Source organism: Abramis brama (assembly GCF_963993115.1).
Source record: "Abramis brama genome assembly, chromosome: 16".
Classification (NCBI taxonomy): domain Eukaryota; kingdom Metazoa; phylum Chordata; class Actinopteri; order Cypriniformes; family Leuciscidae; genus Abramis; species Abramis brama.
In genome coordinates this window covers 20,329,828-20,357,487 of record NC_139978.1, presented here as the reverse complement: position 1 = coordinate 20,357,487, position 27,660 = coordinate 20,329,828, and the positions used below count along the sequence as shown (strand labels likewise).

General features: G+C 38.1%; 2 protein-coding genes across 5 annotated transcripts in view; both read left to right on the top strand.

Annotated features, from left to right (window-relative positions):
* Positions 1–2,161, top strand: part of pgm5 (phosphoglucomutase 5) — a 24,790-nt gene extending 22,629 nt beyond the window's left edge. The window contains exon 11 of the mRNA XM_084087824.1: positions 607–2,161. Within this exon, the coding sequence (XP_083943950.1) occupies positions 607–696 (90 nt within the window). The 3' untranslated portion in view covers positions 697–2,161. The remainder of the gene's footprint in view (positions 1–606) is intronic.
* Positions 2,162–6,644: 4,483 nt separating this feature from the next.
* LOC311066009 (breakpoint cluster region protein) overlaps positions 6,645–27,660 on the top strand; it is a 47,728-nt gene continuing 26,712 nt past the window's right edge. The window contains exons 1-2 of one of the 4 annotated variants that reach the window (XM_084086955.1): positions 6,699–6,810; positions 7,194–8,582. In XM_084086955.1, the coding sequence (XP_083943081.1) occupies positions 7,214–8,582 (1,369 nt within the window). In that variant the 5' untranslated portion in view covers positions 6,699–6,810; positions 7,194–7,213. Of the gene's footprint in view, positions 8,583–27,660 lie in introns of all 4 variants that reach the window. The other 3 variants (XM_084086954.1, XM_084086953.1, XM_084086952.1) reach the window with 3 other exon arrangements.

Genomic DNA, 27,660 nt, shown 5'->3' with positions numbered 1-27,660 from the left:
TTTTACAGTAGTTTTAGGGTTTTAGGTGTTGTCATGGCAGTAAAGTTGTAAAATTTAATGTAACTTTACAGAGAAAAAGTTATTAAGTATCTCTTTCACACTAAAATCATGTTAACATGCATAATATTCAAGTCATCTGGCTGCACTATTGAAACAGTGAGTATTTTAATGTTCATTTAAGGTGACTCAGTAATTTTTTGCTTTTATTAAGAAGTATTTTTGACATTACTTACTCACCCTCAAGTTGTTCCAAACCTGTACGAGTTTCTTTCTTCTTTTGAACACCAAAGAAGATATTTTAAAGAATGTTGGTAACCAGAAAATTGAAGGCACCCATTGACTTTCATAGTATGAAAAAAAAAATACAATGGAAGTCAATGGGGCCCATCCACTTTTTTGGTTACCGACATTCTTTAAAATATCTTATTTTGCGTTCAACAGAAGGAAAAAAAAACTCATACAGGTTTGGAACAACATGAGGTTGAGTAAATGATGACAATTTTCATTTTTGGGTGAACTATCACTTTAATGCAGTTTAATGCAGCCACTCCATTAAATGTGTCTACCGGCAGTCTGTTTAACAAGCCCTTCTTTTGACCGTTGTAGGTCGTGCTGGGTCCTCTCATTGCCATTGCTCTAAAAATCTCCAACATCCACGAACGAACTGGAAGCCGAGGCCCCAGTGTGATCACCTGAGACCAATCCAGCAGCAGCACACACACCAGGGGCCAAATTCACTTTCCTCACTCACGTCTGATCCGTCTTCATTTGTGCCTTTTACCCTAAGCACCACAAAGAATGTGCCAACTCTTCGTTTTGCTGCTCTTTTACCATTTCTCACCTTTTCCTTTCTCCTCTCTCATTTGTCTTTACAAGGGCCCCTGTGAGGTTTTCTCTTCTTTTGCACATTTATAAACTCATGCAAACCACACACACACACACACACACACACACACAAAATAATAATCCAAAGGAAGCAAAGCGTTTTCTTCATGCTCACGCCAAGACTCCTTTACTGTTTAATTCAACAAGAATGAGGTTAAAAACAGAACATAAATAGACCACTTTGTGTTTTGAATCAGCTGCATGGGGTCTAAAACTTAAAACCTGTTTGCCTGTATGCCTTTGTTTACAATGTAGCTGTTACAAAGAAAAGTAGGCCTATTCAATGCAAACGAGGGAGCAATGCTGTTCAGTATTTACTTATTTCTGTGGAATTCACGTTAGAAACACAACATCATAATCTGTGCAACAGCTAGAGCTGGGACCTCATTTCTAAAATGTTACATTTGATCAAGTTCATTTCTAAAATGTGAGTATCCTATGTGTGATTCAGAGAACGTACGCCTGATGTGAAATCTAGAAAAATCTAGAAAACGCCCCATAATTAATGTTATTTGCAACAGTTGTCATCCAAATCCTTTATTTGAGAATGGCGAACTGCAAGAATTGCTTAGATTTCCAAATACCTGCAGTACTCTGACTCCGCCACAAGACAATTTGGATTTTTGCACGTTTTATAAATGAGGCCCTTTATGTCCGACAATGACCCACTAAAATAATAAACATAAAGATTGTCTTGAAGAACGGTCGTGCTATAATTTTAACGTTCAATCTTGTAATCTGCTAACACTGGTTTTGATTTGCAATTTTCTGACCACTTTCTGAAACGTCCGCCAGATTAACTTCGTGGCGTGAATCAAAGTAAGAAATGTTTTAAAGGAATGTTTGGCTATGAATTGGTCCGCTTAAATTATGCTTAGTAGTTATTTTGTTGAGCTTTCATTTTTAAAATCCTGCATGAATCAGTTTGTGTTTAGTGTCAGATGGATTATGTGCATTCCATTGTGTGATGAGAAACATGCCTCTAAGTTTATTATTATTTGTATTGTTATTATTACATAACATTTAAAATATTTTTTTGAGCCAGAACATTTAGCAGTGTTTAAGATATTTGTGAGGATTTAAAAACAAATTCTGTTGATCCTAAAAGTGCAAGTCCCTTAAAACCCTTTACAAATTACTCCAAGGTGAAAACAAATGCTCCCTTTTAAATGCTATTTTGATGGAGGATAGAAAAAAAGTAAATAACTACAATGGCATTAGCTGTGATTAATTTTGTATCCTAAAACGTGCATAAATAAACTTCATCTTTTGTGTGTCCTGGCTTCTTGTTATTGTCATACAATCAGTGAGGTCAAAAACTCATACATGTCTTATTAATTTCACTTCAGAATATTCAGTCAAGTATAATAATTAATATTAATAATTAGATTTACCAAATGTAATTATGCTGGCTTAAAACAACTTAAAACAAATTAGTCTCTATAGGCATAAATGTGTCATACTTTTCTTGTTCTTCTTTATTTAAATATATACAGTCAAAAGTTTTTAAGTTTTGTTTTTTGTTTTATTTCATTAAAAATGCTGTGAAAACAGTAATATTGTGAAATATTATTACAGTTTAATAGAAAGGTTCGAAGGAAGTTAAGGGTTCCTCGTGGGGTTTTTGAGTGTAGGACAAGCAATTTTAAGAATGGATGGATGGATAGAAAAAATATTTTTAATCAAGTGAGGTTTATGCTTAAGACAAGTATAATTCTTATATTTTACAAACAAACAAGAAAAAATAAAATAACCCTGAAAGTGAAAAGAGAGCGAAATTGATGTAGACTCCTGCACAAATAAAAGCAAAACAAAGCAAGGGCAGAATCAGAATCAGATGGACTGCAAACAGTAGGTGTTTGTTTTTGTTCATGGCGAATTTACATGGGCTCAACTCAGATGCAAGCTGAAGAAAAATCAGCTGAAGATTGCAATTCACATCTCAACTATTAGCTGTAGGGGACTTCGACATGCCTGGTGAGTTGCACATGAACAAATTTATGATTACAAAGAATGCCTACTAGTTAAGGTCAGTGAAGGATTAAGCAATAGGGGTCCATTTCAACTTTTGAATTTTGAATTTTTGAATTTGAATTGTTTTGAATTTGAAATCTTTATTTCGAACATGAAAAAAGTATATAAAAATAAAATAAAACAATGTTCAAAAACATAAAAATAAAAAAAACAACAGATAAGCAGCAAACAAAGTACCCTACTTTCCCGTGTTAACATACTTCTATCTCATGTGCGAAAAGGAGTAGGAAGAAGTAAAACTTATGTACTCCTACCCCTTTAGTTCTTACATTCCTTCAATTAACAATTTTTTATGTTATTATTATTATTTTGTTACCTGCATCCATGCACATACACACACACATATATATATATATATATATATATATATATATATATATATATATATATATATATATATATATACAGTGAGGAAAATAAGTATTTGAACACCCTGCTATTTTGCAAGTTCTCCCACTTGGAAATCATGGAGGGGTCTGAAATTGTCATCGTAGGTGCATGTCCACTGTGAGAGACATAATCTAAAAAAAAAAATCCAGAAATCACAATATATGATTTTTTAACTATTTATTTGTATGATACAGCTGCAAATAAGTATTTGAACACCTGTCTATCAGCTAGAATTCTGACCCTCAAAGACCTGTTAGTCTGCCTTTAAAATGTCCACCTCCACTCCCTTTATTATCCTAAATTAGATGCACCTGTTTGAGGTCGTTAGCTGCATAAAGACACCTGTCCACCCCATACAATCAGTAAGAATCCAACTACTAACATGGCCAAGACCAAAGAGCTGTCCAAAGACACTAGAGACAAAATTGTACACCTCCACAAGGCTGGAAAGGGCTACGGGGAAATTGCCAAGCAGCTTGGTGAAAAAAGGTCCACCGTTGGAGCAATCATTAGAAAATGGAAGAAGCTAAAGATGACTGTCAATCTCCCTCGGACTGGGGCTCCATGCAAGATCTCACCTCGTGGGGTCTCAATGATCCTAAGAAAGGTGAGAAATCAGCCCAGAACTACACGGGAGGAGCTGGTCAATGACCTGAAAAGAGCTGGGACCACCGTTTCCAAGGTTACTGTTGGTAATACACTAAGACGTCATGGTTTGAAATCATGCATGGCACGGAAGGTTCCCCTGCTTAAACCAGCACATGTCAAGACCCGTCTTAAGTTTGCCAATGACCATTTGGATGATCCAGAGGAGTCATGGGAGAAAGTCATGTGGTCAGATGAGACCAAAATAGAACTTTTTGGTCATAATTCCACTAAATGTGTTTGGAGGAAGAAGCATGATGAGTACCATCCCAAGAACACCATCCCTACTGTGAAGCATGGGGGTGGTAGCATCATGCTTTGGGGGTGTTTTTCTGCACATGGGACAGGGCGACTGCACTGTATTAAGGAGAGGATGACCGGGGCCATGTATTGCGAGATTTTGGGGAACAACCTCCTTCCCTCAGTTAGAGCATTGAAGATGGGTCGAGGCTGGGTCTTCCAACATGACAATGACCCGAAGCACACAGCCAGGATAACCAAGGAGTGGCTCTGTAAGAAGCATATCAAGGTTCTGGCGTGGCCTAGCCAGTCTCCAGACCTAAACCCAATAGAGAATCTTTGGAGGGAGCTCAAACTCCATGTTTCTCAGCGACAGTCTGTGTGGAGGAGTGGGCCAAAATCCCTCCTGCAGTGTGTGCAAACCTGGTGAAAAACTACAGGAAATGTTTGACCTCTGTAATTGCAAACAAAGGCTACTGTACCAAATATTAACATTGATTTTCTCAGGTGTTCAAATACTTATTTGCAGCTGTATCATACAAATAAATAGTTAAAAAATCATACATTGTGATTTCTGGATTTTTTTTATTTAGATTATGTCTCTCACAGTGGACATGCACCTACGATGATGATTTCAGACCCCTCCATGATTTCTAAGTGGGAGAACTTGCAAAATAGCAGGGTGTTCAAATACTTATTTTCCTCACTGTATATATATATATATATATATATATATATATATATATATATATATATACATATATATATATATACATACATACATACATACATACATACATACATACATACATAGGCTACATACATACATCAAAGTATTTTAAAGTTGTTGTTTTTTTCCCCCAAAAAAATATGCATATATGTTTTGGGTCAATAGCAAAAGTAAGTCAGGTGAACCGTTTTTTAACCTGTTCATTGAAACGAACTGCTCGAAAGAACCAGTTCGCGTAAAAGAACCAGACTTCCCAGTATCGGGTTTGGCCACCAACTGCTTTAAAGGGATAGTTCACCCAAAAATGAAAATTAGCCCATGATTTACTCACCCTCAAGTCATCCTAGGTGTATATGACATTCTTCTTTCAGACAAATACAATCGTTATATTATAGTTATAGTTAAATCAAAAAATGTCCTGGCTCTTCCAAGCTTTATAATGGCAGTGAATGGCCGTTTCTGTTTTGAAGTCCATAAAAGGGCATCTATCCATCATAAAAGTGCTCCACACGGCTCCGGGGGGTTAATAAAGGCCTTCTGAAGCAAAGCAATGTGTTTGTGTAAGAAAAATATCCATATTTAAAACTTTATAAAGTAAAATTACTAGCTTCCGGCCAAACAAACATACGGATTCCCCTTAAGTCTAAAGCGCGAGTAATGTGACGTACTGCTGATATTTACGCTACGCCATGACACACTATGCTACTTCCAACGTCACAAGTTGCGTAAGTTGCGCATAAGGTGCAAGTAGACTGCGTATGGCCGTTTGGATGGGAGCTATAAAATTTTACTTTGTAACGTGTTAAATATGAATATTTTCCTTACACAAACCCAACGCTTCGCTTCTGAAGGCCTTTATTAACCCCCCAGAGCCGTGTGGAGCACTTTTATGATGGATGGATGCACTTTTGTGGACTTCAAAACAGAAACAGCCATTCACTGCCATTATAAAGCTTGGAAGAGCCAGGACTCTGATTGTATTTGTCTGAAAGAGCTCATGTGTAGGCATATGTGTCTGGTTTATGTTTAGTTTATCTTAGGAAAAAAAAGCATTTTCTATTTCTAAATCATAGTGTCAATGTTTGAATTCATTCGTCAGCCTTAAAATGTTAACAGGATAAATAGACAAAATAGAAAGTCAAACATGATTCAGATGTGAAATAGAAACTTCAGTCTAGTTCCATCTGATAAAACACTGACAGACACACAATATAACTTCTTTTAAAAGGCGAGATGGGGAAATGGGACCAAAACGAAGGAAACTTGTATACAATCAAAACGATCAAAAGGTTCAACTGCTGTTCCATACAGAGACGCTAGATGGAGACAAGTTCACAAGACATCATGCATGACATCCGAAAATGCCACAGCAGTTTACAATCAGTCTGTCAGGTGTATTAGAATAAGTTTAAACATTTCACAGAAGCGACTTTTTTTATATATAAATATATTGATCGTGTCTTGATAATGTTAGGTATCTAATATCTGCATACAACTAAAAATATCATATGCGTTGATATGAAATGATTCGTTTTGGCGGTTGCAGCAACTAAGTAAGTGGAAAAACAGCTCGCTAGTTAAGCGTCGCAAACAGTTTTTGCATGTTTTCTTTGTCTTTGTTGCTGAATAACCGAATCTGTGTCTTTAAACTGAGATTGTCTGTGCAGTCAGTATTAATCATGTACTCGTCTAGTCCCACCTCTTCCTGCAGCAGCAGAGAGAGAGAGAGAGAGAGAGAGAGAGAGAGGGAGGGAGAGCGAGCGAGCGCGCAGATACAGTCTGATCATAATGTAGTGACGGACAGCGATGCCAGCGGTAACCCTGCAAGAGTACAGCGCATCTCTGAGAAATATCGACGTTTGAGAGAATAACAGCACAATTTTCTGGTAACTTCTTTGGATACGTCACTGAAATTACATTTCAGCCTCTAACATAACATGACTGAGAAGTGAATTTTGAACTCGAAACTGTTTATAAAGGATTTTCAGTCATCGTTTGCCAAAATAAATGGCATGAAACGCGGATGTCAATAGACATTTGAAGTGCACATGGATGTTACGACTCTGCTTGTTGTGTTTATGGAGAAAATTGTGCGTTTGTCCAAGATCAGCTGAGTAAGTGTTTATCAGATGTTGAGATTATGCTATGCATGTACACAGGACAAGTTATAACTCAGCTGTAGGATATGAAGTTATAAATCACCATGGCTTTGGGTGTATTCTTACAAACAAGTGGATTTTAATGTGTTATTTTTTCCCCACTAAAAAAGTAAACCAGCAGTAAGCAATCATGGTAGAACCTGTTGGCTTTGTGGAAGCGTGGAAAGCTCAGTTTCCTGACTCAGATCCTCCTGAGATGTCTTTGAACTCTGTTGGAGACATTGAGCAGGAGTTGGAGAAATGCCGAAACTCTATTAGGCGACTGGAGATGGAAGTAAACAAGGAGCGTTTTCGAATGATCTACCTGCAAACACTTCTGGCCAAAGAGCGGAGAAGCCATGACTCTCAGCGTTGGGGCTTCAGTAGGGTCTCGCAATGTGAGCGTAAGCCGGCATCCACGGACGTCCATCCTCAGAAAGCTGATGAGACCAGGTGTCTCCCAGCCAAACTGAAGCACACGACCGCAGCAGAGGAGAGTCGTGAGTCTCAGCCGTGTGTCGAGGTGGGGGGATGTGATATCTCAGACCTGGACAGGCAGAAAAACAGAGATGGTGAGACTGACTGGATGTCTCCATACAAAAAAAGGAGTGTTGAAGCTCCACTCAGACCCATTGCTTCACGTGGACCTGCACATCATGAGGCAGATGGCGTTCCAGAGTCTCCACCGAAGGAAAAAGCCACCACAGGGTTGGGTGTCGCTGCACTTCGGTCAAACTTTGAACGCATCAGGCGAGCCAATTCCCAAACATCTAGCGAGGGGAAAAGCGAGAGGCCTTACTACGTCAATATGGAATACCACCAAGAAAAGGGTCTTGTCCGAGTCAATGATAGAGAAGTCTCGGAGAAGATAAGTAGTTTGGGCAATCAAGCTATGCAGATGGAGCGCAAGAGGTCTTTGCATTCTGTCCCAGGTAATCTGTCCACTGCTTTCGGGGATGTCCATAAGCCAGAACGGTCACATGAAAGAGCAACAGAGAGTGGCTACAACTGTGAGTACGATGAGGCTGACCTGAACGCTGGGTTCCTCAAGGACAATTTAATTAGACTTAATGGAAGAAGAGCAACTCAGCAGAACTGGCACCAGTCAGACTGTCAGCCCTATACGACTGTTTATGTGGGGGGCATTATGGGAGATGGAGAGGAACTGCACTTGACGTGGCCCAGGCGGTCTTACTCACCTGGGAGTTTTGAGGATGGATACACGCCAGATTGCAGCTCCAATGAAAACCTGACATCCAGCGAAGAAGACTTCTCCTCAGGGCAGTCCAGCCACGTGTCCCCGAGCCCCACCGCCTACCGAATGTACCGAGAGAAGAGTCGCTCTCCATCCCAGCACTCCCAGCAGTCGTTTGAGAGCGGCAGCCCTCCTACCCCACAGTCCCAAAAGCGTCTCAAGCAACAGCTAGCGCTCTCTGAGGCTAATGTGGTTGGTGTCCGCAAGAACTGGCCCACTGACGGAAGCTCCAACAACTTCAGCAACAGTTTCCATGGAGATTTAGGTAAGACAACATTCTTGCAGTGTTTACTTTACAGTGTCCTGGTCTGTTTGTTGGGCCTTTCGTCCCACAGTGGGAACATATTAAGAAGAAAAGGCTCCAAGATCCATTATAATGACATTTTATGCTTGATATTGGTCTTTTAAGAGGTCATTACTCGCTGTTGTGCAACCCTTCTAACATGTATCTGATTTTGTCGTCATGTGTTGAGTATTACAGGGGTTTCAAACTTTTTGATGCCAGTTATGATGACCCCCTTGTGAAGCATTCCCTTCCAAAAATATAATGGCTTAGGCCTACACATTTTCATTCATAAAGGCGTATTATATTGTTTGAGGAAAACTATTAAAGAATTGTTTGAAGATTTGGCTTTTATGTTGTCACTGTACTAAATCTAAAGCAAATGATTAAAATATTATTTAGAAAATATGTATTTTGCTTTAATTGGATGCGTATTTAAAAATATTTTACATATTAATATATAAAATATTTGAAAAATATTTTTGCTGAAAAAATTATTATTTTGGTTTTGGCCAGCCTGTAGAAAACATAATGAAACCGTAATATCATCAGATTTGGTAAATGTGTTTTAGATTTATAACATTTAAAAATATTTAGTTAATATCTTCAGTTAAGAAATTATAACCTAAAAATGCACAAAAATGCATTTTTTTTCTCTCTCTCTCTCTCTCTCTCTCTCTCTCTCTCTCTCTCTCTCTCTCTCTCTCAAATTTCCCCACTGTCCTCAAGCACCCCTAAAGTTTGAAACCCCCTGGACTTTTAGGCAGATAATGAGGCAAATCCATGTTGTGTTTGTCATTTTTTAAGAACAGTACCAATCCTCTACTATATTTCTTCTTTGTGTTGGCTCTCCATGTGGTTTCTCCTTTTCCTTATCTCGCTGTCATGATACGACTGGTCTGATCTGCAGTGTTTGAGGCCAAGAATGGCCTGAGGCAGTGCAGTCACTCGCTCTCTGTCCACCCAGAGTGTTTATGCATCACTTCACATTAATGTTGTTGTCCTGCCGAGGGCTAATTAGCCCAAAGGGGTCGTCTACTATGGTGAATTTAGCAAGGCTTTTTGTTGGGGGAGGGGTGAAAGACAAGAAAGAAATTAAGAGAAGGACTGAAGAAGATACAGAATGTCAATTGAGCAGACATCTGTGATTTTATTGGTTTGAGTGGAAACACACAAGGAATGGTTCTTCATTTTGAATGTGAGCTGTAATGCATTTGAATGGTCACCATGCGAATGGCACGTAGCTTTACGTTAGCTAATATTCTTGTTTTCCTCATGAATTGAGGGTCACTGCAATGCAAAGAAGAGGTTATTTGAAGCAAAGTGTCAGTGTGAAGCAATCTTGCGTTTAGAAATAGTTTTGCTTTTTCATTTTCACATTCGTTTGCACTCTTTTGTTGTACGTGCAACAACCGTTGAAGCAAACGTTAACACTCATGTTCTGTTCAGACTGTCACTGTATTTATGTTTAGGGTCCCAGAGACCCCAGTGATATAACACTTTAAAAAATTATATGATTAATAAGTTGTGACAACATATGTTTTTACATTGCTTTAACTACATTGCTAAAAATAAGTTTTCCACTTTTTTTAAGTTATACAAGATTCAACTCATTTTTTTAAAGTCAGTTTAATGTAATTTAAGTTGAAATGACTTAAACATCCAATTGATTGTACTTAAAAATTTACTTTTTAAGCAACCTTTTTAAAAATCTGGGGTCAGCAAGGATGTATTAAATTGATCAAAAGTGACAGCAAATACCTTTACATTGTTACAAAAGATTTCTGTTCTTTTTAATTTTATTCATCAACATCCTTAAAATGTTTTATCGCAGTGTCCCCAAAAATATTAAGCAGTTCAACTGTTTCTAACATTGATAACAATAATAAGCAATAAATAAATAAGCATAGTAGAATGATTTCTGAAGGATCATGTGACAATGAATAATTGCTACTGAAAAATCAGCTTTGCATCACAGGAATAAATTACATTTTATTCAAAATCAAATAGAAAACAGTTATTTTAAATTGTAATATGTCAAAAAAAAAAAAACTATTTCAAATAAATGCAGCCTTGGTGAGCATAGGACATATTCTCATAGAGAACATTTGAAGCATGTTTTCTCATTAAATTATTAAAAGTCATGTAGATATGTCATAGCAAGACATATTAACTGCTGAGCCTTAGACTCTCATACTTCTAACAGAACATTAGAGTTAAATGATTAAGCAAGAGCACAATAATGATAAAATCTAGATCATGTAGAATACATCGTTTCATTGTTCATGTTGGTTCACATCTTTTGTTTTATTATGTCTTTACTACCCCACTTTGCCTACAATTGTAGACTTATTGTCTTATAATATGTGATGATAATGAGGATCTATAATATAGATAAGATAGTAACTCTTTAAGTAAATTTTTTTAACTGCACATTTGCAAATTTGACAAAAATGACAGAAACCGACAGAAGACTACAGAGCTAAGAGCCTATTTCTCATATCAAGCAGAAAAGAGCTCATCAGCTCAGTCCAAGCTGTAGTTACGTAAGCAGGCAGAGAGAGCGCAGAGCTGCGAACTCAGCACGCCACAAACAAATTGCAAATGATCAGTGTTATGTTGTGTTTTAACAGCAGGATCGTGATTTACACCAGTGGGAAGTGTAGCCATTCTTCAGTCTGTACACTTTCTCCAAATTCTTTTCTGCAATCTTAATCGAATGCCCTCGAGCCGTTCACAAACCGCACTGTCGAGTCTTGCATGATTGTTTAAACTGCCTCTGTTAGATCCGTTCCTCTGAGAGAGAGATCAGAGAGCATGATGAACAGATTTTAGTCCTCGAAAACCTCAGTCACGCTCACCTAGTGCCCCTCCCTCGAGTAAACAGCAGCGGACAGTGCAGCCACGTGCGTTTGTCAAACAAGCACATGCTGTGCCACACTGTGGTGACTGCCCTGACATTTTTGGAGCGTCTTGCATTGTATATAGTCAAGAAATTAACGGTTGCATACCAGACGTTATTTCGCAACAAGGAAAATATATCTTCATGGAAATCCCTTGAGGAAACACCAATAATAAAAATGTTTCCTCAGACCTCTTCTGTGGTAAAACAGTTACTTTTCAGTCATGTTTGATAAATCCGCCTCGTTTTACAGTCAAAAGTGTTGTGCTTTGTGAGCTCGGAATGGATTGAGTTTGACTTTGTGGGAATTATGCTGACAGAACCAGCCAGTGAATGAGATCAGGTGGTTCTTACAGTTTTACTGTGTGCCATTTTTCCTGGGAAGCTAAATCTGGCAGGTTTCCCTTGGTCAACTGGGTGTTAAAAGTCACCTCTTAGGAACAGACCGGCATTGGCAAACAACATAATCCTGCCTGTATTATTAAAATAAACAGTCCTTTGTTAAAGTTCTCCTCACAAACTCTTGAGTTACACCATGCATGCTGGCTTGAGCAAAAAAAAGTTTGGGTAGAAAATTGTTTTTTTAGACTTAGGGGTTTTGCATGGTCTATCTATCTATCTATCTATCTATCTATCTATCTATCTATCTATCTATCTATCTATCTATCTATCTATCTATCTAATGTTCTATCTGTCTATCATTCCATCCATCCATCCATCCATCCATCAATCATTGGGGAAACCACGCCAGCCGGGCATGTAATGTTCTATCTGTCTGTCTGTCCATCCATCCATCCATCCATCCATCCATCCATCCATCCATCCATCCATCCATCCATCCATCCATCCATCCATCCATCCATCAATCCATCATTGGGGAAAGTTACTTTTCCTATCTATCTATCTATCTATCTATCTATCTATCTATCTATCTATCTATCTATCTATCTATCTATCTATCTATCTATCTATCTAATGTTCTATCTGTCCATCATTCTATCCATCCATCCATCATCCATCCATCCATCATTGGGGAAAGTTACTTTTCCTATCTATCTATCTATCTATCTATCTATCTATCTATCTATCTATCTATCTATCTATCTATCTATCTATCTATCTATCTATCTATCTATCTATCTATCTATCCATCATTCTATCCATCCATCCATCATTGGGGAAAGTTACTTTTCCTATCTATCCATCCGTCCGTCCATCCATCCGTCAAGTCAAGTCAAGTCAAGTCAAGTCAAGTCAAGTCAAGTCAAGTCAAGTCAAGTCAAGTCAAGTCAAGTCAAGTCAAGTCAAGTCAAGTCAAGTCAAGTCAAGTCAAGTCATATAGCGCTTTTCACAATACAGATTGTATCAAAGCAGCTTCACAGTATTAAATTAAAATAATACATCAATGCTTGTTTCTAGTGGAAAATGTCCACGTTTGGTAATGCTGATCAATAGTATTGTTGATTGATTAATTAAATCCGTCCGTCCGTCCGTCTGTTCATCTGTCTGTCTGTCTGTCTGTCTCAAATTTAAGTTAATTGCAAATTTACTTCCTTGCATTCAAATTCAAATTGAAATTCTGTATCCTCTTTGTTACCTCAATTCAATTTCAGAAATTAAGTTGATATTTAAAAGGCATTCTCAATTCAATTCTAAATGGTGCACCCACCATCCTTGCATGGAAAGGGTAACAGGTGGTAGTGCATTTTATCTTTGGTTTAACATTATTATTTTAAGAAAAGTTCTTTATTATTTTGAAAACATTTCAACTTTGCAATCAGAATCTGTGGTCTGCTTTCAGTAAGGCTTTGGGAATGGCGAGAGGTATTTGATGGCTCTCATCCCTCTTGTTGTTTTTCCGTTTTATCATCTGCCAGAGCCCATAAATCCAACGAAAGCTTCAACATCAGAAATACCGCTCATACAACATCAAACGTGCACCATGTGCGCATAAAGCCTGACAGCAGTAGCGACCGCTGCATGTAATTTGCTTCTTTTCAAACAGTCTACTTATGTGGTCAGCTGTAATTTTGCACTAGCGATGCCCTAAGACACGTTAACTGGCCCTTTTTTGTAAGTGTGACTGTTTACGTGTCACCTGTTGTCCTGGGGGTTGGACTGTGTAAACGGCGGCAGGGCTGAGACCCGGCTGGCGTGGGTCCAGCTGGCACCACCATCACCAGCTGCAGGGGAAAGAGCGGATCTTTTTCACTGTCATTTGATGGGAGGAGCTTTTCCTCACAGAATCACAAACACAATGGTGTGTTATTTTACATAGCACAGATGTAAATGCATATATAGGGAGATACTGAATGTTTGGGAAGGAAATATTGAAGCTTGTCCTGTATTTATTTTATTTTGAGTGTAACTGTACAACGACAATATGTATAGTTAAGAGGAACACCTGACAAAAGGAAATAGATAGATGAATCTCAACGATTCTCAACAAACAGATGTGACAGGCACAAGTCTGTAAATTGCAGTCGGTGTACCAAAAATGCCTCTTCCTTTTTACACAATGTGTTTGCTTATGTCACAAAGGCAGAATAGTCTCTTGATTACAGAGGACGATGTCAATGACGGAAATAGTTGCAATGGGGCCCTGTTGGCAAGAGTAAACAGCAGCATCGTGAAACTATTCCAGTGGTGTTGTTATTTCAAATGGACACTGAAGAACTGGCTTTTCTGGGTTTGCAGTCAGTGTTTTTCTGGTTTCCTGTGGATTATGTTGACGTTTTAATTGGTTTCAAAGTCATTCCCTACCCTTTCCAATTTCACAATGTCAGATATTTCAGAGGAAACAGGATATTCAACAAGAAAATAAACTACTGTTCAAGAATTTGGGGTCAGTATGTTTTTAAAAAAAAGAAATGTATACTTTTATTCAGCAAGGACGTATTAAATTGTTAAAAAGTGATAGACATTTACCTATAAAAACACAAAATATTTCTGTTTCAAGTAAGTGCTGTTCTTTTGAACTTTATATTAATCAAAGAATCCTAATAAAATGTATCTCTGTTTCCACAAAAATATTAAGCAGCACAACTGTTTTGAACATTATCTGTTTCCATCCACCTATTTTTTATGTGCATTTTGAGATACTGCATAAAAGTCGCTTGATGAAGCACATAAATGCAAAAAATTAGCATAAAAAGCACATGTGCTCAATTGAGGCGGATAAAAAAAAATTCCGATAAGAAAAGCTATGATGGAAACGCATTTACCGAATAAATCCCTCGAGGCTCAACAAAAAAACTCACGTGACTACCTCAACAGAGGATGTGATTGAATAAACTGGACTAACCAGCGGGCCAGTTTCATTGCACAGCGTCTCAAATGTTGCTTTTGGTCATTCTGAAATGCCTGAGCATTTTGATCTGTCATCAAAATGATTTGGTTTAATTCCCTCCCAGAACCGCCTCACACGATTACGTTCCCAAACACCAGCATCCGAACTCAAGAAAACATGACAGTTTATTGCGTTTCGTCTGCACGCTCTGAGACGCAACTCATTTATGATGTATGAAAAAAGAGCCACTGTGGCTTCCCCAATTGCAGCAACTTCCATTTTTTTATTATAGATTGTTTGTGACAATTCCCCAGGAAGTTTGAACACATGGGATGGAATCTGTGCTTTTTTTCCGCAAATGTTTTATGCAATGTTGAGATTTTGCACACAAGTTAAATTCGCAACTTTGGGTGTAAACATAACTACTGATAAAAAAATAAGCCAATAACTAATGTTACTGATATATCGTGCATCAGTTTTCTGAACTATTTCCATTCCTTCATTTCTTTATTCATGACATTTAGCACAATCACAGAATCGTGACAGCGTTGTGTGCTTTCTTTGAGATCTTCGGAACAGTGCAGTCTTGTTATTTTAACGTGCTGTACATTGTGTGGTTCTCCTCTTGCTCAGCCATGTCACCTCCCGTCCTAATTCTGCACCAGTCCCTCTCGTCTGCCACAGGACCACCCCCTCCCCTACATTTCCCCCAGCAGCGTAACCTATATCCGACCTCATTTTTCTGTTCTGTCTGATCCCCTGTGATTCACTGTAACATCATAACCCTCTCTGTACTACCACAAAGGGTTTGTCCTTTTGCCTGTCTTCAGATCTGCCCAATCGATGTTAACTCATAAAGCCTGCTGTATCATATTTGATACGCACATTTCTGAGGCCTCTAAATTATCAACATGAAAATCTGTTGTACACTATCTACAGTACATGCTTTCTGTCGTCTGATTGATAGTTTATACTTGTTTTAGCAACTAAAAGACCTTTTTGTATAATTCAAAAAATTCTATTATAAATTAAATGTCAGAACAACTTTTATCGTTAGTGATATTTTAAGATGAACACTTACAGCATCATCAACTTGGGTTTGCTTGACTATCCATCAATTCTATAGTAAAATCATGTTAAAATATGTGTATCAAATACGATACAACAGGCTTTGAGGAACGTTTATCTCTCAATCCTCATGCATTTTGTTGCATTGTATGTTTTGCCCCTTATATAGTCTGCTATACTGTTATAAAGATCTAATTGAATTGCATTAAAAGCTCAAAATTTCATTTTTAATTTTTGGCCATATAAATATTAGCAACTGGTGTTTTTTTTTTTCTCTTCTCCTCGAGTATTAACTCCATATTCTCCTATATCATACTATATGAGCCATAAAAGCCTGATGTATCATATGCAAACTTTTTAACATATATATTTTTATAATAATATTTTGTGTTAAAATAAATTATAATCTTTGGACTAGGCTACAGCTTTTGTTTAGCACTACTAATGAGACTTTCTTGTAAGTTTAATAAAACAAGCAAACTGAAAGAATAAAAAAATGAAAGTGCAAATTTTTTTTTTTTTTATTATTTAAATAAAACAACAACACATGAACTTTACAACCAGTGATAATATAAAAGACAAAGTTTAACTTTTTTTTCAACTGTTCCTCAGCTTTGTGCCCTGAACCCCTCAGGGGCTTACCCAGCTTCCCTGGTGGGACTGAAAGGACCTTCTGTGCTCGTTCCCTAAAGTGTTTATGGAATGTCTCAGCTGCTTGAGAAGTGCGGTAAATACACGGCTAATGAAAAGTAAAGTGGCCCATGAGCACAGGCACCGACCCTTGGGGGTTGTTGCGTAGTCATGTGTGTGGAAAGTGGTTGGTGTAAAGTGCAGCCTGGAGGTGTGCAGGGCTTCAGACAAGACAAAAAAAACATACTTTTTAGATGACAAATTACCATATCACTTGATAAAGCTGGTTGTTCAACAGCACTTCAGTTCATGGAGTGCATGCATAGCTTCTTACTTAAAGCCCTCCTGTAGTCAATACTTTTAACCCTCTAAAACTAATCATCTATCATTAAAATGACATATTTAAAAGTTTTTTTCCTGTGAAAAAATGTATTGATGTCTTAAAATAGCTTGAATGTACGTCCTTACTTCATTTAGTAAATTAGCCCCGCCTCCACTCACTCACACCAGCTCAGAATACCAGATCCACTCGCTCAACTTTACTGTAGTAAACGCTGGTGTAGTAAACACAAACAAACTGTTGCGATTCGATTGAAATATGAACGCAACACGGATCAAAGACATGTAAACGAACCAGAAACAGGAAGTTGAGACCCTGAGAAGGACAGAATGCTCACACATACCTGTTTTTTTTCCCCCCGCCATAGTCACTATGTTGCCCATCACAGTTCGGTACAGGCATCAGAACCGTGTCTCCTCGTAGCAGATCTTCGTTTGTGTGTGACGGAGGGATTCCTGCCGCTGTTTTTACTCCTTTACACATTTTATAAGCTCTTCACGAGTTCTCAGCTGGTCAAAATAGCATCATATGTAGGCTACTCACATACAACGAGGGCATTTATCCCAGCACACAGCATTGTTTTGGATGTTCGGTAAGTTCCGTTGCGAAAAATAAGTCATAAAAGCCGACCAATCAGGTTGTGAACATATCCCTGTGCCTTTAGGTTCGCTGTTTAAAATCACAATGTGAACGCTAGGCGGACCTGGACAAAAAAAACAAAACAAGCGAATCAAACTACAAGTGTGAACGCACCCTAACAGAGAAATTGAATCAGAGTTTTTTGAGTTTCAGAGTATTTCTGCTTGTTTGGGAATAAAAGTAAAATGGTGTTGATTATGGTTCCAAAATGTCATGGAAACAAAGGTTCAAATACAGTCGATTGAAACTGGGTTAAGATGGATCATTATTTTCAATAATAACCAATAATATATTTTGTCAAATACTTAAATGTATTTAAATATTTTTACATTTCTAAAATACCATTATTAATTTATTTCAACAAATCTGCTTGAAATTTTTTTCTTGTAAATATGTGACAACCTGTCAGTAAATGGACTGATGCGTGTCTCACTAAAGTATATGATCACAATAACAGTTCACCGCGGTGTTCATTGTTGTGTTATGGAAAAACTGTCATGCACTCTTAGGCCCCGTCCACACTACTGCGTTTTAGTTTAGAAACGGAGAATTAAAACGAATACAATCTCCGTCCACACCAGCGTTTTAGCTGCGTATTAGAATTGATCTCCGTCCACATTAAAACGACTGAAAACGCGGATCACGTGACCATTCACCAACACTGGGCATGCGCGTACACTTCTCCGTTTTGGGTCTCCGTTTTTGCCGTTAGTGTGGACGGGAGGTGCAAACGTAGCAAAAGGTCTCCGTTTTTAAACGAAAACGCAGTAGTATGGACGGGGCCTAGTGGACACACATAAGGTTTTCCTAACTGGATTTTAAATTGTCACATATATAATATCTTGATCGTTTTAGTCACAATCTGTAGACCTGACGTGTGGTGTTGGCTGTGTTTGCGTTCCTCAAGTGACTTGAGCATTTTATTAAGCTTTGATATACCCTGTTCCCACTCAGATCTATTTAAACATCTTTAATGAGCATGTTTGGTAGTCCCACCCTGATTCTCATTAGCTCTTCTCAACCTATCTGATAAATAGAGGATTTAATGACTGTGGTGTGGTCACTTTGATTCATCCTCCTTCATAATGAAAGCGGACGATGGACGATGGAAGTGTTTTGATGAAGCATGAGGGAACTGGCCATCAGCCAAACCAGCAGGCGGTGTGTGGTTAAACACATGCACTCCTCCGGTCCAGCAGTAGAGCCACCCTTTCCCAGGCCCTGAGTTTTTATTTGGATTCAGTATGTGGATGGGATTTGCTTATAAAGTCTGTTTGGGATCTCCGAACAATTGAGTAAATTTGGCCTGTACACTATCCCTTTCCACAGTGCGAAATAAGCAGAAACGTTTCACTGCTGATTTATTGAAGGCTTAAGCTTGAATACCGCAGAGTCTTTAGTTGCCATGCCAACCCCTGGTTTTATGTTCTTACCAATGCTTAATTGCTTAGATGGTCGGTTTAGATATTAAAATGTTGGTCAGACTAATTGTTTTCTCCTATTGTGATGACATCATTGCACTGAAAAACGTTTTGAAGTAACTATAAGATGTGTTGTAGAGTTAAACGTTGCCAACAGGCTGCGTTTGTAGGACTACACTGTAAAAAATGATTTTTTCTAAGTTGTAAATAAAAAAAAATTGTGTTTACAAGTATATTTTACAAGAAAATACTATTTCAGTCTTTCACTTAATGTCATGTTTAATTCAATGTGTTATTTGCTGTTTCTTTCTAGCTATTTGTGATATGTACTAGCAATTTCTGAGTGACAATTGTTTCTAGACCATTTTTTTTTCCAGTGTATGTGCTTCTAAAGGGAGAAAGAGAGAGAGCGTATTAATAGTGTTGTAGAAAGCCATTGCTATTTTAATTCCTTTTTATGAATATTAGGCCCAGCTATGCTTTTCCACTCCCTAAATTGTCTCAAGCCAGACATTAGGGTGACACACAATTACTTATAGCTTTTTATGCTAGGAAAAAGCAAACAGGATTGGACATTGTCCTCTGTTGATCCTTTATACAGTGCATAAGGCATCCCATTAATCGACTAGCCGCTATTTTTCCTCCAGAATAGATCTAAACAAATCTTGTATTGACTCCTCAACTGGCTGCCCTAAGTGAATTGCCTTTGACGGAGGCTATTTTTTAGTTGCCTCTTGTAGCCATGCAAATGTGTCTGCGTGACTTTCTGGTAAAATCCATTTCCACTCTCACCCGCATGACCGCCCGGCTCCCCAGTGACCTTGCTGTCGAGAGCTCCATTGATTTACTGAAGAAGCAAATCCTTTTAACACCATGCCACTTTTCTACTTACTCTCAGAGGCATCTCCTGAAATCGATGTGTGTGTATGTGGAGTGAAGGCCAGTATTCATCATTAACCCGTACCAAACAGGTGCTGTATGTTTGAATGTAGATGTCACACTTGCTTTATCTGCCTGGGAAGTGTTTGTGCCGCAAGGAAACGGGGACCAAATATTTGTATATTTTGAAATGGCAGTAAAAGGGAAGATGAGCTCTGCTTGTTTTAACTGTTTCATCAAGGTGAGTTCATAAAAAGTGAGAGTACCAGATTGGTTCATGCTTTGATTTGTTAACTGTGCGTTCACACCGCCGGCGGCGAGAGCGTCAAAGTGGCCGGAAGCCATTCATTTTCAATGAGAGCCGGCGGCGAGCTCCGGTGAGGGCGGCGTGGCGCGTCTTGGACGGCGAGAGCGGCGAGAAGAGTTGAAATCAAGTCAACTTTATGGTAATAAGCTATGACGCGATTCGGCGGCAACCAGCGGCAACCAATTGCAATGTAGAAGTCCTCCGCCTGAGAGGATACAAGAGAACACAATGCTGTAAACTTTGGTTCCGACCACATTAGTTCCTAAGCAAAATGGAGGAAAAATTAATGATTTCTGTTGCGGGTTTCCCGTTATTGTACGACTTGTCATCCATAGTGTTGTCAGTTTGATTAGAAAAAGCCGCGCAACACTATTTATAGGCAACATTTTCGCGCTAGAACTTCTTTGAACTAAAAACGCTTGTTTTTTCAGCGGGAATGCAATTCATTTGCTCAAAATAATAATGATTTTGACCAATTGCAGCTACGGTTTTTGCGGCCCCTTAAAATAAAGTTTTAAAAAAAATCACGCATTCTAATCTACGTCAGAGCGTCCCCGAATCTTTCTACGGCGTCGATGGCAGGGCGGCGAGAGCGAATTTTGCCGCTCTCGCCGGCGGCGGTGTGAATGTACAGTAATAAATATCTTTAAAATAACTCAGGTCTTCATCAGGCCAAGATAGATGTACAGATGTATAGATGGATGGATGGATGGAAAGAAATTTGATTTTTCAAAATCCAATTTCAAAGCATCAAACAAGTTCTTCAAAAAAAGATCTCTGCTATGACAGTACACTCCAATTAAAAGTACTTAAAAATAAAAGTGAGTGTATTCACATATACAATCTTATACTGATTATGTCTAATAACCTGACAAAGGTCATGTAAATGCCTTAAACTTTATTCTTTTAATGGGTAAAAGTCATAAGCAGTTTAAGCAATACCCGATTGGCACACCTTCACTTTTTATAACCTTAATTTCACTTTGCACGTAAACACCTTTACTTCATTTTAAGCGTTGTATGCAGTAAATGCAATGAGTCTGTTCATGTTCTGATGTCAAAATTAGAGAATAACTAGAATTGTTTTCTTGCATTGACAAGTTTTTTGAGCTGGCTTTTGATAGTTATCTATCTTTTGTTGTACAATGACTGAAAACATGTTTTTTTCTAAAACGTTTCCCATTATCCATCTTCGAAATATACGTATTGTTTCATTCCAGCACTGTGACCATTTGCTACCTTCCACCATTGTCATTACGTTCTTCTGCCAGTTATGAAAACAGCTACATTGAGCAAGTCCAGACTTTTAGTCTGAGTCAGAGAGTGAAGTCTGGAGATGTTTACAATTCCAGATTACAAAGAAAGACATGAAGGGGGGCCGTTCCCTGAGGCCTGTCATCATGGAATCTGACTGAGGGGTTAAAGCCATCCGAATAAATGCATTCTGTCCTCCCACATTTACCTGGCACCGCTGTTAGCCTTTTTATATCGTAATGTGAAAAATGAAGATTGAGAGTGTCCAATGTGAAGGTCATATCGAAAATAAATCGGCTGTCTTCATACCTAGAAGCCTTTTAATAGACCTTGTGAAATATATTAAGAAATACCTGTTTCTGTCATTGACTCCTTCACTTCCCTTTGTACCAGTTCTGTGTTTGTCGAGGGGAGGCTGGACACATTGAAATGAAAAATGATGGTGTGCTGAACTGAGAATACTGTAGTTCCAGTAAATGTAACTAAATACTGTTGGTTCAAATAGGTCAAAACTAAACAAACATCTCCCTGAGCTTAGAGAAGTTTGTTTTCTATTGACTGTGGATAATTGCCACTAACCTAAATTGGGGATAATTTTTCAGTTTGTAGGGGAACTTTTTTATAGGTTCCCTCTGATGTTTCGGATTCAGGTCCACACTTCAAACTAAGGAGGAAGGAGAGTAACATACATATATGACTGATATTTTACCTGCTTCCTTTTGTATACATTTTGTTCCTTTTCTATTGTTTCTTTTGCAGGATGTCAAAGCGTTTTATCGACTTAAAGAATTAATAAAATGGTGAAAGCTAAATTTAGACTTGAAAAAGTACTTGACTTTACCTAGTGGTATCTTATCTGTAATGTTGCTTTGGTGTTGATGTGACGTTGTAGACGGTGTGTCATAAACAGGAAGTTGCTTTATCCAAAATAGTAACAGTTGAATGGCTGTCAGCGCACTGAAGAGCTTTTTTCCTGCCTGCTATATTTACTTCGTCTCCCTTCTGAGGGGAAAACAGCCCATCAGTTTGTCTTTGAGGTGTTACGGAAATTTGAGACACAATAACCACATGCTTCAGATAAAACAACCGTAGTGCCGGCAGGCTTTTAATACACATACATAGGCAACATCCTGTTTCATGAGGTGAATTTACATGTTAACCTGCCAAAAATGATATTGTCACACAACAGAAATGTCCTGTTGACCTTCTGTTTCCTTTAAGGGGCCCATATGCACACATATAGAGGTACATTACAGCATGATCTTTTTATCCGTGTCCATCTTCATGTTCGTCACACTGCTGACATCATAATTGTGAAATCTTTATCTGTGAAATGATTAGGGGATTTTTTTGAAAAAAATAAAACATTACCAAGATGTTTAATACTTATAAATGTTTAATTTTTTGGAGCACCGTTGATTTAATTCCATCGCATGATGAATACGAAACAGTGGGGGGTGTATATTAATGTTTTAAATAAAGGAACTGATTAGAAAGCAGTTAGACCATTTGTTGCATAAAGCTATATAATTATTATATATTTTTCTTTTTTTATATTTATAAACTATTTGTATTTATAGTTATTGTACTTTAATGTGTATATGTACAATGTATAAATAAAATAAAAAATATGAGTAATAATTAAAAAATTCTAAATGTAAAAAATGTATATTAGCCTATATGCAATAAAAAAATAAAAACAACTACAATATACATATCAGCCATTTGATATATCGTGCCTTCTTTGTGCTTGACCCCAGCTGTATAATTATTTATTTTTGCCTTCATTTATGACAGATTACACATGACCTACCACAACATTTTCACTATAGATTTTTCAGATCATCTAATGCGGCCTTGGAAAAACTTTGATCCTCGAGTTAAAAAAGATAGTTATGAGCAGCTGGTTGTGTTAGAGTAGATCAGTGAATCCGATCCTGAGATGGATTGTTCCTGGCCTTACACATCTGGTGCTTTCCACCCCCTTTGGGATCATATTCAAACATACGGATTAGGATGATCTGTGTGTGGTTTTGTGAGTGTGTGTATGCACATATTAGTGCAAGATAAAAGACTAAGAGTGGGGCGACTCTTTTTTTTTTGGTGGTTGTTGGTATTATCGCAGGATGGAAATGCTGATATTGCGTCATGAGTTTAATCTGCCTCGCATTGAACTCTGTGACGCGTTTGTATCCCCTGCCAGCGGACCGAACCAGCTGCGCTCGTGATTTTTAAGTTCAGGAGTCAAAGCACTCTGTTAGATTCTTTGCCCTCTAATTTGTGGATTTAAACAGAATTATATAATAGCTTTGTAGTAATAGTGTTTGTCATTTCAGAAACAAATTCTCAGTTATTAATGTTTCCTTCCAAGGAAATGTAGGTCGTTATTTCCCACTTTGTTCCACCGAAGACCTTTTTAAGACTTCCTGGTTGAGTATGTGGGGCTGTTCGACACTGACACTGCTGTAGATGGACAAGTGCAGACATGAAATGGCTCCAAGGAATTCTTTACTTTCTAAGCTTTTGACTGGCGAACTGTGCCTTTATTATGTTGACAGTTGATTTAGGTTTATTCATTAATGGTATTTCGCATAATCGCATATATTCCATTTTGCAATCAAGTTTTTCAATATTTCACACAGTTCCTTAATTTCACCTTGACATTCTCGACACAAATATTGAACAGCTTTTGTCATTTATTATCTTCACTTTCCTCTTAGTCTAGGTGTTTTAGCGTGTTTGGATGTTTGTGTGGATGTGTGTTTTTGTTGGAAAGATGACCTTGCTTCAAACGTATGTTTCCTGTGGAAAGTTGAGTGTCATGGTCAGACATCCCTGCACACTTCCTTAATGGCTGATTCACAGTCGCAGTGACCAGTGGGTCTGTTCCACACACACTAATTCCATCGGAAGATTGCCGTTTTTGGACGTCCAATTTTACGACAATCCCCCGGTTTCACAGTTAGACTAGTCCCAGACTAAAATGCATGTTTGAGTTTTCTTAACTGAAAGCAACTTGCACTGTCATATCTTAAAATATGTCAGTGCCATTGTTTTGTCTCAAGATGCACACCAGTAATGTTTTTTTCTAAGACATGTTTATAAAAACTACTTAAATGTCCTATTTGAACTAAGGCCTAGCCTAATCCTGGTTTAATCTAAGCCCTGTCTGTGAAATCAGGCCTTTGTGTTTTTGCAGCGATTGTTTAAACAAAGGGTTCTCAACTTTGACCTCGAGGTCCACTTTCCAACAGTTTTGCTCCAACTCTAATCAAACACACCTGAACTAGCTAATCCAAGTGCCTTTTCATCATTTTTAAAATGATGCTGGTTTTCTTCTGTGCCGTTGACACTGGCTTGGTGGGAGATGCATTCTGGGATACCTGGCTGTCTCAAGTTTCTTATTGAAAATAATCGTCATTTTAACCATTCCAGTCACATTTTTTGCTGCGAACCATAAAAGCAGGATAATTCATGGCTAGGTGTAGATTAGCTGTGGATAATCCATTACTTATATTGCATTACATTACATTTCATTATGTACAATGTCCAATACTTTTGAAAGACATCTCTTATACTCAAAAAGGCTGTATTTATTTGATCAAAAATATGGTAAAAACAGTAATATTGTGAAATATTATTACAATTTAAAATAACTGTTTTCTATTTGAATATATTTTAAAAATGTAATTTATTCCTGTGATCCATTACTCCAGTCTCCAGTACTCCAGTGTCACACGATCCTTCAGAAATTATTCTGATTTGGCACTCAAGAAACATTTTATCGATGTTGTGTGAAAACTCTGATGAACTTGTATCAGGATTCTATGATAAATGGAAGGTTCAAAAGAATAGCATTTATTTAAAATGACATCAGGATGTTTGTATGGTTTGTATGCATATGAAGCACATCCATTTTCACAGTCCATGCGGCCTTGGTGTTAGCCACAGGAATTGTTTTGCTCATAAGCTCAATGCTAGTCGCTAATCACATAGTAACACTCGCTGCCCTTTGGCATGGCTCTTCCTTTTACATTCAGACAGCAAAGACCTCTCTCTCGCTATCTCTAATCTCGACCTCAACCTCTTTTCTCCTGTTCTCTATTTGTTCATGCTCTGTCTATTATTCTCTCTTTTAAGCAGGCTACATGCCAGGCCACTCAGCAGGGCTGCCCTGCATGCGCTCAGAAAACTATATATCAGAAGTTTAGACTGATATAGCTTTAGAACGAATGCAGATACTACACTTTCATGATGAAGAAGAACTGCAATGTCACATGAGCCTGACTGCAATAGAGATGATAATCAAAACCAAACAGAAGTTTTAGCCTAGTTTTCGGTTGAGTATCTGAGGCACAAGCTGTAAAGGCTCCGCCCTCTTCTGGAAAGCGGGGTGGGGAGCAGCAGCTCATTTGCATTTAAAGATACATGCACGAAAACGGCATGTTTTTCCTTCCACTGAAAAATGGTAATTTACAACATGGTATAATAAATTATCTGTGGGGTATTTTGAGCTGAAACTTCACAGACACGCTCTGGGGACACCTGAAACTTATACTACATCTTGTAAAAAGGGGCATAATACGGCCCCTTTAAAGGCTAACGGACTGTGCTCATTGACATATTTGTTTTGCTGTGGTATTGAAATTGTTATTGGAATCTCAGTGGTATTGCTTCTGGCTACTGAAGCTATCATATCGTGACAACTCTAGTTTAAACATACTATGTACAGAGCAAGAGCTGTGAGGGATCAATGAGAGTGGATTTCAGTATTGATTTCCAGTGTGTGTGTGTGTGTGTATGTGTGTGTCTGTGTATATGTGTTTCTGTGTGTGTGTGTGTGTATGTGTGTACGTGTACACGTGTACATCTACAGAGCTCTTGACTGTAGCTTCAGACTTTGCCTTATTTGAGCTGATCAGGACACCAGATAAGACAGACACATAGTCGATATGCTTGCGTCTGGACATCTCACTGGTGCTGAGCTGTTCACAGACTGCAGGAAATGAATGACTGCTTTTAGACAACTTACTTAACAAATACAGACAGAGGGATAACTCACAATTGTCAGGACAGTCTATGAGGATTCATCATGTCTCAAATCACTGCAGTCTATGAATCACAGCTGATGTGAATGATAGCCGCCGTATAGGATACACTTGATATTGTAATTTTTCCTGTTTAATTTAGCTATGTGTTTCTTTTATGGAAAAGCGATTTCATTTTTGGGTGAACTGTTCCTATGAGCACTGTTGTGTTGTATATTTAGGCAGTATGAAGTGCATTTGTTTGGTTTCAGCTCAGCAACTCCTAATTTTTAAATCTAAACATGCCCAGTATATTAAAATGGCATCACTAATGCAGCTATTCATCCATGTAGCCCTTAATCCTCATCAATGGTAATTAAAACAAGAACAATGGTGTTGAATTATTCATTGCTATTTGAGTGATTAAGAGGTTTTAGTTTCTGCTCAATGGGGTTGTGTCAGTCTTCTCCTAAATGGACTGCTTTGACTTCAGTTTCACATTTCCGCCAGTGAGTTGGCGTGTTTCTAACTTGCAGATCGTCTTTTCAGTGGCAGTAAAAGGGTCTCCGTCAGGACAGAGGCATGCATGAAGTCCTCTAGTCTTCCATTGTTCATTAGTTGTGTCAGGCTCGAGGAATAACAAAGAACTGACTCGACTTACTTGACTGACTCGCTCTTAAACTCATTCTTGGTTAGTATCAGTGGTATTCCCTGGAGGTGTGGAACAAATACTCAGTCTGTCACGGCGGCAACCAGATCATATGAAGAAAATGTTAGCTCAAGCTTATTGAAAAAAGTCCTCTCCTTTTTCCCAGAGTCCGTTTAAACAAAGGCAGTTAATTCCGTTGTATTACATTAAACAGTGCATCATGGTGGACTTTTAGTAGAATAATAAAAATAAGAATAAAAAAAAAAAAAGTAAAACAACCAATTCATCCTTTTATTGTCAGAGGAAACCATTACAATTCAATCGCTGCATTTTACTACACACATTTTTAATAATTCAGTTGCAGCGTCATGCATTAATAATGAACAGGAGGCTTAATTGAGGCTGTGATTTAGAGAGATGGTAGATAATGTTTCCAAGAATAAATGTGAAATGGGTGATGAATTCCTAACGGCTTTGGTTGTCTTCGCTTGGCAGACATTATCTGTTGCTTTCAATTATATGTCAAGGTCTTTATTGCAAAGAGGAAAAAGCTCAGGCGGTAAGTCTTTTTGGCTAAGGTTTCAGTCCTCTGTGTGGATTACATTAAGAGATAAGATATGTATGAGACTCTCTGCCTGATGAAGGATGTATTGAT